This window comes from Amphiura filiformis, chromosome 4 (genome assembly GCF_039555335.1).
Source record: "Amphiura filiformis chromosome 4, Afil_fr2py, whole genome shotgun sequence".
NCBI lineage: Eukaryota > Metazoa > Echinodermata > Ophiuroidea > Amphilepidida > Amphiuridae > Amphiura > Amphiura filiformis.
Window position 1 is genome coordinate 31,095,758 of NC_092631.1, and position 12,832 is coordinate 31,108,589.

A 12,832-nucleotide genomic window follows, 5' to 3' on the forward strand; every position below is an offset into this window, starting at 1 on the left:
TTTACTGCAAGTGTCCATGTGAAAGGAATGCGTGTTGTTAAAAATGAAATGGAATTGAAACCAGTGACTCCGGGACCTTCGAAGGACTGAAATTTACATCTACATAAACACTCAACAAAGTTGCATGAAATCGGAGTCTATGAAATAAACAACCTTTCCAATGGACCTGATATGTAATTAACGTAAATGTGTCAAGTCCACTCAGAAACTGGCTTATGTAATTATATTCAATGTGATGTAAACATAGTCAAGAATAATCATATATCATAATACCTTGTATCGTCACAGTGAATGACGAAGTTATCATATTGCCTGCATCATCAGTTGAGTTATACATCACTATCATCACACCAATCGGAAATAACGATCCAGAAGTATGACTTGATGTCAGAGTTTGAGAGCCAGAATTGTCACTCCCTGTAGGTAATGTCCATGCAACGGTAGCTATTGGCATTCCGGGATCAGTTTCTTGTATCATGTTTGCTGGCACGTTGTCGATGACCGGCTTCTCATGATCTAACGAGATTCAAACCAATACGACAAATTATTTAGTACGGATTGTGTGATTTGAACCGAAGGCCTGTCGTACAAAAGCAAACGACCAGTGCTGTAAATGGCTTAATCTCTGTGTGAACGCAGAACAAAGTTAACTCGGTGACCAGTGAGCTCTTATCCTTCGGACGACTGCACTCTGAGTCTATACAATTAACAGCCTTTCCATGGACCTAATATTTAATAATGTAATGCTTGCGTATTAAATAAGATCTAACATAAGAACATTTGTGTCAGCCATACATGATCATTACCTTGTATCGTCACAGTAAATGACGAAGTCCCCGTATTTCCTGCATCATCAGTTGTGTTAAACGTCACTATCGTGACACCAATCGGGAATGACGATCCAGGAGTATGACTTGAGGCCAGAGTTTGAGAGCCAGAATTGTCACTCCCTGTAGGTAATGTCCATATCACGGTAGCTGTTGACATTCCAGGGTCTGTGTCTTGTATTATGTTTGCTGGCATATTGTCGATGACCGGTTTCTCATGATCTAACAAGGATCAAACCAATACGACAAATCATTATTTTAGTACGGATTGCGTGATTTGAACTGAATGCCTGTCTAACAAAAAGCAAAAGACCAGTGCTGTAAATAGGTAAATCTCTGTGTAAACGCAAAACTAAGTTTAACTCGATGACTAGGACGCTCCCGTTCTTCGGACGACTGGACTCCGAGTTGATGCGATTAACAACCTTTCCATGGACCTAATATTTAATTAATGTAATGCTTAATGAACATTCAGAAACTGGTTCGTACATATTAAATAAGATCTATAAACATATAAACATCTATGTGAGCCGAATATTACCTTGTATCGTTACACTGAATGACGAAGTCACCGTATTTCCTGCATCATCAGTTAAGTTATACGTCACTATCGTCACACCAATCGGGAATGACGAACCAGAGGTATGACTTGAGGCCAGAGTTTGAGAGCCAGAATTGTCACTCCCTGTAGGTAATGTCCATATCACGGTAGCTATTGACATACCCGTATCTGTGTCTTGTATTATATTTGCTGGTACATTACCGATGACTGGGTTCTCAGCGTCTATATCAAACGAATAACACACAGGATCTGATGAATATTCTAAAGACTAGGACTGTTATTCTAAAATTGATTTGATCTCTTTACCTAATTAACCGAATCGTTGGGCCTCAGGAATAAGACTTAAACATAATATACCATTTATTGCAAGAACAGTGTCCATGTGATAAAGGAGTACGTCTTATTAAAAATGAAAATGAATTGAAACCAGTGCCTTCTGGTTCTTCGGAGGACTGGAATCTGGGGTCTATAAAATAAACAACCTTTCTATGGACTTGATATTTATCTAATGAAAATGCTTGAAGCTACTCAGAAACTGGTTCATATGATTTCTTGAAGACAATGATATTCATCAGGACTGTTTATGGTAAACAGATATTTGTAATTTCATACAACTAGTCCAAATATTTCCACTTACTTGCAGACGTTTCGGAAGCTGACAACTTCCTTTATCGATGCTATTGTTGCAGTGACGATCTGTGTACAGCTGATGCCAGTTGATTTTTCTTCAGTTATCAGATCGTCAAAGACGATCGTCAAAAACCGTCAAAAACTATGAACCGTCAAAAACCATGAACAGAGACGAGGGGCAACTTGAGTCACGTCTTCGACGATCTGATAACTGAAGAAAAATCAACTGGCAACTAGGTTGCTAAGCAGCAAAAATCATCAGCTGTACACAGATCTTCAACATGGTCACTGCAACAATAGCATCGATAAAGAAAATTGTCAGCTTTCGAAACCTCTGCAAGTACGTGGAAATATTTGGACTAGTTGCATGAAATTACAAAATCAGTTGGTTCATATGATTAAATTAAATAGCATATAAACATTTTGAAGTACAGGTATCATAATACCTTGTATCGTCACCGTGAATGACGAAGTTCCCGTATTTCCTGCATCATCAGTTGAGTTATACATCACGATTGTCACACCAATCGGTAACGACGTACCAGGAGTATGACTTGATGTCAGAGTTTGCGAGCCGGAATTGTCACTCCCTGTAGGCGATGCCCATGTCACCACAGCTGTTGCCATACCCGGGTCTGTGTCTTGTATTTTGTTTGTCGGTACATTGTTGATGACCGGTTTCTCATGATCTAACAGGGATCAACCCAATACGACAAATTTTTAGTACGGATTGAGTGATTTGAACCGAAGCTAAAGGACCAGTGCTGTAACTGGCTAAAATGGACTCCGAGGCTATGCGATAATCATCCACCAAACATTTAATTAGTGTAATGTTTCAAGTCCATTCAGAAACTGGTTCATACGCATTATTTAAAGTAAGATCTATAAACATAAGAACATGTATGTGAGCCAGCTATAAAGATAGCCTAAGGTATTAGTACTTGTTAACATTTTGCAAGCGGTTCTGAAACAAAAATCATAATTTGTAAATGAAAAGCAGTCTTATGTAAGCCATACATAATCGTTACCTTGTATCGTCACAGTGAACGACGAAGTCACCGTAATTCCTGCAGCATCAGTTGAGTTATACGTCACTATCGTCACACCAGTCGGGAACGACGAACCAGGAGTATGACTTGAGGCCAGAGTTTGAGAGCCAGAATTGTCACTCCCTGTAGGTAATGTCCATATCACGGTAGCTGTTGACATTCCAGGGTCTGTGTCTTGTATTATGTTTGCTGGCATATTGTCGATGACCGGTTTCTCATGATCTAAAAGATCGTCGAATCATCAATGATCATACAGGGTCAAATTTCAAACTTGCATAAAAAGGCTCGGATAGCGACGTTTGCACAGTATTTTTGTGGGACCTGAGAGCACATCAAACACACCAAATTGCATTTTGAATACGAGGAATATCCTTCTGATATCAAATATTTTTTGAAATTCGCGATATAATACAAATTTTATGATAAATGGTTAAAAATGACATTTTTCATATTTTTGACATTTAAACTTTATAAATCTAATGATATGACCTTAAGTGTATGTAGCTGGGAGGAAAAGTGCATATAGCAGCCGATAGCAGTAATCACATTACTACACAACAACTATTCAAATACATAAAAAGTGATTCACATCTTTTATGAAATAGCTTTACTCATGGTACATCACATTATGCCGATTTCAACGCTACCAAAAAACACTACTTACTTGTTAACACTGTGCAAGCGCTTCTTAAGAATCATAACTTTTAAATGAAAAGCAGTCTTATGTGAGTCATACATGATCGTTACCTTGTATCGTCACAGTGAACGACGAAGTCACCGTATTTCCTGCATCATCAGTTGAGTAATACGTCACTCTCGTCACACCAATTGGGAATACCGTACCAGGGATATGACTTGATGTCAGAGTTTGCGAACCAGAGTTGTCAATTCCTGTAGGTGGTATCCATATTACGACAGCGGTTGGCATTTCTGGGTCAGTGACTTGTATAATGCTTTCTGGAACATTGACGATGACTGGTGCTTCGTAATCTATAACATGTAAAAATGATAGAGAATGCCAAAGAAACAAGCAAGCAAAAAGTTCCGAAACAAAGTACATTTCAGAATACTTAAAAGCGGGTGGAGACGCTAATCATTATTGTTTTTCTTTCCTGCTTACCCATTTCACAACGATCACCGGAATATCCACCCAAGCATGTGCATATGTACTTCCCAATTCTGTCATGACAAGTCCCTCTATGTTCGCAAGGGTTCGAATCACACTCGTTCCTCCCTAACAAATATAAAGCGGAAGAACAAAAAATAAGGTTTATTGTGTAAAGACCTATTTTGACTACCACTTTACATATCCTGACAAAATTTTCTGTGTGAGATTCATTTTAAACTTTTAGGCTACTCTATAATTTCAAAAGTGGTATGCTTACCACAATACTCAGCTCTGTCCAATAGCTTGTCAAGCGCTTCCTTAGTCCAATTGATACGGTTTATTAATGGTCTCGGGTCATCCACATACCACAGTTTTATATCTTCTGCATATTCGTCTACTCCATTACATGCTTGAGTAGGCGGTCGAGGCGCTACTACCGCTTGACAAAAACATCTTTCGTTATAGGATAGTGACCATCTTAAAGTGCCTCTTTGAGATGGGTCTGGTCTTTGTTTCAGTACACAAACTTGACAGTTGACTAGGCAAATTCCTACAAGTAATCCAAAAACAGAATTATACGACTGCGTTCGTAATTATCATTGACCACATTCGATTTTTTTTTAAATTTATACAGGTTGTAATACAAAATTTTATACAATTTAGAAAATAGCTTTATGTCACTTATTGATTGGTTTGAATTTTACTGCATCATCAAGGTATTTTTTTTAAAACTACTACATAAGCTTTGTTTCAATAAAAGTGGTCTACAAGTGGAGATATAGCCAGTTGTGTAAAGTAGTCCTAAAACTGCAGGGCCACTTTCATTTCTTTGTGTAGCAAAAAGTGACTGAATTGAGTTGAATCATGAATCATCTGATCGGTGCTCTTAAGGTTGGTCTGAACCCTGGAATTATGGAAACTTTCGGGCCTCATAACTTCTACATTGTTGGTCTAAAGTATATAAAAGTATACATATTTAGAATGGCAAAGACTTGATAAGTTCATCTGTGAGGTCAAATTTGGGCCAAAATGCCATTTTTGGCCCAAAATCCCAAAAATAACGGTTTTTGGCCCACTTCTTTTTCTTGCATCGTAACAAAAAAATTCTTGGGCCAAAATTTTGTTTTATTAATTTTTAAATTCTAGGACCCGTTTTTTTTTTGTTTTTTTTTTTTAAATTTCGACCAACTTTGAGAAATTTGCACCAAAAATGGTCAAAAAATGCTGATTTTTCAAAAAAAATCATAAAAAAGCACTATTTTGGCCCAAATTTCAAATATTTTTGGTGAAATTGGTCAAAATTCAAAAAATGAAAGGAACACTTGAGGTTTTGACTTTTAAAACCTACATTTTGGTCAAAAAATGTGCTTGGATAGGTAGTTTTCAACAGATTTTCCACATTCGCCTTGCTATAACATTGATTTGTGTTATCTGTTGACCTAGTGACTAAAAGTGTTTTTAGGGGGAAGTGTTAGCTTTCGTTTGATATAAAACAAATTCTGATTGGATGAAGGGAACACTTGAGGTTTCGACCAAAACTAATCAAAGAGGCCCATTATTAACTAGAAGCTTCACAGCTCCTACATTGCTATGCACTCAACCGTGTAGTGTAATCAAAGACTGTGGTGGAGACATTCACTGCTTGTTGTTCTCTGCTTGGAAGCTCTTGGGACGAAAATGTGTGCTCAGGTGCAATTTCTGCCGCTTTTTGTTTTGTTATTAACCTATTATTATTTATAATTACCTAGAACAATGTTAAATATTTTATCAATCAAACTAATTAACTTAATGCTGACAATGGTATGTCTGGATACATTGGAAGCCTACTAAATATTTCAAAACCACAGTAGTATTAACTACCTATATCGGAAGTCAAGACACCGAGGTAAATGTCCATGCATCAGAGCCTTAATAGACTTTTAAAACGCTTTTACTTTTGCACGATCGCTAGTCGCCGTTTATGTAGGCCTATATCATGATGATGTATGCTTTCTACCGTTACTATTCTATTGCCAACCAACGAGCAATTCATCTTTAAACAATAAATATTTAAAACTGATCAAAAAGTGCATCTAGTAAAGGTTACGTGTTAAACGTATGAGCTTAAATTTGGTCAGAAACATGTTAATTTGCATAACACGGGAAAGATCGCATGAATGGACCACACTTCGTAGAATATTGGGCAGTACCCACCCCGGAATTTACGTAGCAAGAAACAAGAAACGCGCCTGCAAGTTTCAATAGCCTACACGAGCGGCTACGCAATTAGACTCCTCCGTAGTCCACTTGCCCATTGTGTATACTCTGGATATTGTCTTTAAGCTTAAAACTCTGATTTAATTAATGTGTGCACAATTGATAGATTTTCACAACTGATCTTTTCAGTTACCGTACCCCCTCTGTTTGTTAGCTTCCATTTTTAACTCGTAGATTCTATATAAAATCAGAATTGTTCAGTATTGAAGTGCCAATATAATTATGACATTATGATATGTTGCATTCAATAATATAAGCCTACGTACACTTTACTTTCTTTTACTGTCACTAATATAATTATATAAACTTTTTCTTCACAATAATTTTATACTAGTATTTTGATGTAATAAATATCAGTATAATTTCGAGTTCAACTGAATGCTTTCATCATGATTAATAGCATGCTTTTATTTATCAAAAATCGACTATGGCATAGTCTACTACGCAATTTGCAAACTTTATCCGTATGATCAAAATAACTGAAAACTAAATTAAAATAAACTGAGTGGAAATGAATTTGAAAAAAATAAACACTGGATCTTTTTGTGACAGTTCATTCATTGCTGATCAAATGGGGCTCGTGCGTTCACCCCCGGGTCCGTATGGCTTTCGGCGGCACTGCAAAAATCCAAATTATTTGATATCAGAAGGACATTCCTCGTATGTAATTTGGTGTGTCTGATGTGCTCTCAGGTCCCACAAAAAATAGGCCTACTCTGCAAAGGTGGGTGACCGACCCCTTAAGATATTGCTTTTGTTTTAAGTATTCGGATACTTTTTGTGCGTAGCCTAGAATCGAATCCGGCTGGTGACACTTTGTATCCTTGACGGGATCCTTGAGCAATTTAAATTATAGGCCTATTTAAAATGACCCAAAATTGAGACAATGTGTAAAGCTTGAGTTAGTTGGACATCTATACTATAAGAAAATATCAGTTCTCAAAAACATTAAACGCTTGGGAAATTGATTGTTTACAGGGTGTCCCATAAAAAAATACCGGGTGGATGATCAAGGACGCAAGTCGAGAAATAGGCATTAGAATTAAAACAAAACAAAAAACAGCGTATAGCCCATCTTTTTGTGCATCTTATATGCAAATTTTACTTGAATCGTTTGAAATGAGCGATTACATAACGCATACGTCAATTCACTTCATTTCAAGTTTGAAGTTATTAGCACTTGATCATTGTCATCTGTGGCTCAAATGTTCTTTGGAAAGTTAAAATATAACATATTTGCATAACGTGATAAAGAATTAAAGCTGGGAAGTTTCCAATTACAGAAATCGTGGTTTTTTTCTCGTCATCTTCAGTGAAAGCATGAATAACATAGGCCTAAAATAACACACCGTTGGATTATAAACTAGATAATGAGGATTAAATTTAATGAGATACACAAACTTTTGGAAGGGGTGAGCGTATATGAGAAAGCGCCTGTTAATCAAACTTGGAATGAACTGCATTGATGCGTGCATTATGTAATCGTTAATTTCTTCGCAACCAGTCAACCGAATCAAATAAAATGTATGTACTGGTATAATGATGCACGATAAAATGACCTACCCGCTGTACATTTAAATTGTTTGATTCCGATGTCCGTTTCTCGAGTAAGGCCTATATCCAAATTCATTCACCCGGTATTTTTTTCTGGGACACCCTGTATGGTTAAATATCGGGGGAAAGACCCAAAAATGTGTAATTATCATAACCATAAAGCTCATCATCAACATCATCATCATCAGTCGGCTGCGGAGCAGGCGACTACAAGTTTTCTCCAACTATTGCGATCTTGGGCACGCGAAACAATTCTGTTTGGCTGCCTGGTTTGGCTGCAGCATCCCTTCAGTATATCCTAGGAGGTGCTGGACATACTAGTACAGTGTGTGCGGCCGTCCCGGTTTCCTCTGGTGGAATATAAAGGGCATATTCTTTCACAGGCTCGTCATCTTCAAGACGCAGTAGGCCTATACGGCCGAGAAATTTTGACTCTGGCAACCAGTGGAGTGGTGTTGGATACCTGTTTGACCGACGTGGGTATGTAACAATTCCAGCGTCAATTCCAAAAGTTGATTTCTTCAGAAGGTAATCTACCAGGATAATGAACAGGAACACATCACCCTGAGCTCCAGTTGTTACTTGGAAAGACTCTGAGATACTTCCAGCTACCATAACAGCACTATTAGAGTCCTTGTAGAGCACCTGGATGGCATTTACCACCTTTAGTATTCCATAATACCGCAGCACTGAAAACATGACGGATCTGTTGATGGAGTCAAAGGCTTTTTTTGATGTCCACAAAAGTGACCGTCAAGGGAAGTTGGTACTCCTTGAAGCCTTCCATGATCCTCCTCAAAATGTGTATTTGCTGAGCACAGCTACGACCTGATCTAAAGCCAGCCTGTCGCTTCTCAGTAAAGGATCAATGTGAGGTCGGAACCGTCGGATCCTGTTCAAAAGGATCTTGTACACTTTTGCGGCAAATGGACATAAGCGAAATACCACGATAGTTTGTCATAAGAGAGAGGTCGCCTTTCTTAAGGATAATAAACCTAATAAAATGTAATATCTCACTAGTATAGTTGCAATTTTTCTGACTCCCTGGCATAGCCTGCAGAAGTTTAAGTTCAGGTAGTTTGCCATAGCTCAATATTAAATATAACCAAAAATTGCTAGAATCTACCCAAAACTTCCAAATGAGTGATGGCATTGACCAACAGTCAACAGAAAATTGCAAAATTTAAAACTTTAAGGGCTGGGGTATGAACGTTTGGACAGTATTTATTGTGGGACATTAGAGCACATCAGACATATCGAATTGCATTCTGAATACGAAGAATGTCCTAAAATGTCATAAAATTTGTATTATATCGTGAATTTCAAAAAATTAAAATTATTTGATATCAGAAAGACATTCTTCGTATTCAGAATGCAATTCGATATGTCTGATAATGCAATTCGATATGTCCCACAAAAAATACTGTCGAAACGCTCAAAACGCTAGCATTCCAGATCCCTTAAGCGCATCCACGGAAAACCCAAATGTTGGGTCCAAAGCGATCACTATTTCGTGTAATTTATACTGAGCACTATTATATTAAGGGCTCGGATAGCGACGTTTTCACTCGTTTTTGTGGGACCTAAGAGCACATCAGACATATCCAGGGGCGTAAATCCGTTTTTGAAAGTGGGGGGGGGACACAATGACACTGAATTATTAGTCATTGATACTTCGGCGCGGCGACAGCGCCGCACGTCGCGCCTGCGCGACGTAGGGGGGTGTCTGAGAAGTGAGAAACTTTTGCAAAATGAAGACCTAATTGAAGCCATTTGGTGGACCATTTTGGCACTATTATTGTGTATAATTTTAGTTTGAAAAAGCCGAAAATTTGTGAAAATGATGGCCTAATTGCAGCCATGTATGAATTATTGCTTTTAAAAACAAAGTGCCGGGGTCCAAAGCAGAAGCCTAAAAGGGCAACTACTTTATGCATATGCAAGGGAGGGGGAGTGTGAAGTGGGTTGTTCCCCCTAGAAGTTGCAAAATTATGCAAATGAAGGGCCAATTGAAGCCATTTGGTGTACAATTTTCAGATTTTGACACTATAATTGTGTAAAATTTTAGTTTATAGAACAAGTTGAAGCCATTCGTAAACTATTATTGACTATTCATACTGTTTTATAGGCTAAAAACATAAAGTGTACGGATGTCTTAAACAGAAGCGAATGCGATGACTTGTGTATATATACGCAGGGGGGTGTCTGAGGGGGATATCCCCCTGAGATGTTTGAAAATTTTGCAATATGAAGGTCCAAATGAAGTCATTTGGTGCATCATTTTTACAATATTTTTAAGACAAAAAAAGGGCCTGAACTCAACTTGCACAATTTTACTTGAGATATGAGATTCGCAATTACTAAAGCATACATGGATTGATGTTGAAGTCATCAGCATTGAGTCCGTCCAGGAGGGTGAAAGTGCATAGGAACAATGCCGGAAACTACGTCACGCTATTGTTAGACCTAGGCTATATATTTTTTAACGCATGCGTGTTCGTCAATACAGCTTTACTCTCCTCCACCTTCGCAACACGGTACGTGGAGTGTCTGGAATCACACTGACGGCGGGGGAGAATACTAGCTGGTCAGACAGTTTAATTTTATCAAGCATATAATACCTGAACAATCACCGTCATTTGATCGATTTACTACAGAATATATTGTATATTCAAAATATAATTTTAATATTGTAAACCTGTTAACTTATTTATTTGTGTACTAAAGTCCAAGGACACGTGAATAAAATCATGTCGAAGACAAAATGGCCGCTAATCCGCCTATTGTCTAGACCTAGGATACATATTCCGAATGAGGGCAGCAGTCTAGGATGCTTATCCCTTCGTGTAGATCCCTGGTCGGTCTTAGTAACTTTTTTGTGTGATAAAATGTGACGAGCCCAGCATATTGGCGGGCCCCCAGTAATTTTCACAGGCTTTTCGGCCGTGGACCCGCCTTCAAGCAATGCCTATAAAAACCGTCAGACCTTTTTTTTTTTTTTTTTTTTTTTTTAGGCATGGGCAGTGATGGGCCTACTCAATTAGGTGCAATTTAACTTTTTCTCTTCTCTTTTTCTCCCTTTTCTCTCTCTTTTTCTCCCTTTCTCTTCTCTCTTTTCCCCATTTGTTTGGGTGGGGACCAAAATGTGTGTGTGGGGGGGGGGACATTTGATATTGTGTCCCCCACTTTAAAAGTGAGGGGACGTGTCCCCTGTCCCCACCGATTTACGCCCATGGACATATCGAATTGCATTCTGGTCTTCTGATATCAAATAATTTTGATTTTTTTTTAAATTCGCGATATAATACAAATTTTATTGCAAATGATTAAAAATGATATTTTTGAAATTTTACAGTCCTCGAAATAAATTGTATCTATAATAAATTACTGAAACTGGCGACTTGGTGAGGCTAAAAACTTTTACGGGTTACATTATTTCGAAAAAGTGACTTTTGCGATGCGAAGAACAGGAACAACATTTATTTTCATTTTAGACTTTTTATAGTCTATATTTTCTTCATTTCAGCTTAATTTAGCAGTTGTCATGGTTGTGTGCAAATTCCTATTACTATTAGATACGTTGTAATAAAACATGATTTTAAACATTTGTATATTACTTTTCTCTTGAGGGCTTGCAGCAAAATTGATATTTTATTTTCCTTGGTATGGGTTTGTGGCTAGTAGTCAGGTAATGATGATGATATGATGATGATGTCGACGACGACGACGACGACGACGACGACGATGATGATAATGATGACGATGACGATGATGATGATGATGATGATGATGATGATGGATAATACAACTGATGTCAGATGATTATTAGAGTCGTGATGGTGACGATGATGGCAGTGATGAGGGATTTAATTTAGTATGAAATTCTCACACCCCCCCTCCTGCACCCACCAGTCAATGTTGTTTTGGTACTGAGACAGGAACGGACATTTGGTCTAGTATTGGCTCCAACATTGCTTGGGGGGGGGTGGGGGGTGCAAGCAATACGAAACATTAATGTTTGCCACTCATGTTACTTGCAATGTTTAAACAAAGAGCACGTTTCTATGGTATCAGTCACAGCAGAGAAGATGTAACCTGGTTACTTCTCATGTATATGTTTTTGCTTAACACGTGTGCTATGACCCAAAAAATACATCATCTCTTAATACACAGTTCAGTGACCTCGAGGCCTCCATTCAACAAGAAAGTTAACCTGTTGTTATAGAAGATCATGCATTTATACCCAATACACTCAGAGGTCAATTGATGAGTGCACAAACATTATAGGGTCAACAAACTGTGTCTTTATAATCCGAACATGTGACATATTTTCAGCAAGGGCCCATGCCAAGGCCAAATCGACTTTTACAATGTTTATTGAAGAGATAAGATATGCATAATCTCAGTTTGCGAGTAGATAAGAGGTCAAATTTTTCCATGTTAAAAATAGAATTACATGCTAGGCATGTTTGTTCCTCTTTTTGTTTGTGTATTAATCATCATCATCATCATCATCGTCATCGTTATCATCTTTGATTTGATTTGATTTGTTCATCATCATCATCATCATGTCCGTTCCTGTCTCAGTATCAAAACAACATTGACTGGTGGGTGCGGGAGGGGGGGGGGTGAGAATTTCATACTAAATTAAATCCTCATCACTGCCATCATCGTCACCATCACGACTCTAATAATCATCTGACATCAGTTGTATTATCCATCATCATCATCATCATCATCATCATCGTCATCATCAGCGTCATCATTATCATCATCGTCGTCGTCGTCGACATCATCATCATATCATCATCATTACCTGACTACTAGCCACAAACCCATACCAAGG

General features: G+C 38.0%; 1 protein-coding gene across 1 annotated transcript in view; it reads right to left on the minus strand.

Annotated features, from left to right (window-relative positions):
* LOC140150108 (hyalin-like) overlaps positions 1 to 12,832 on the minus strand; it is a 44,750-nt gene that overhangs the window by 30,303 nt on the left and 1,615 nt on the right. Inside the window, exons 2-9 of the mRNA XM_072172111.1 lie at positions 4,454 to 4,726; positions 4,189 to 4,302; positions 3,816 to 4,058; positions 3,048 to 3,290; positions 2,466 to 2,708; positions 1,369 to 1,611; positions 807 to 1,049; positions 274 to 516 (exon numbers count right to left, since the gene is read on the minus strand). Coding sequence (XP_072028212.1) covers positions 274 to 516; positions 807 to 1,049; positions 1,369 to 1,611; positions 2,466 to 2,708; positions 3,048 to 3,290; positions 3,816 to 4,058; positions 4,189 to 4,302; positions 4,454 to 4,726 — 1,845 coding nt within the window. The remainder of the gene's footprint in view (positions 1 to 273; positions 517 to 806; positions 1,050 to 1,368; positions 1,612 to 2,465; positions 2,709 to 3,047; positions 3,291 to 3,815; positions 4,059 to 4,188; positions 4,303 to 4,453; positions 4,727 to 12,832) is intronic.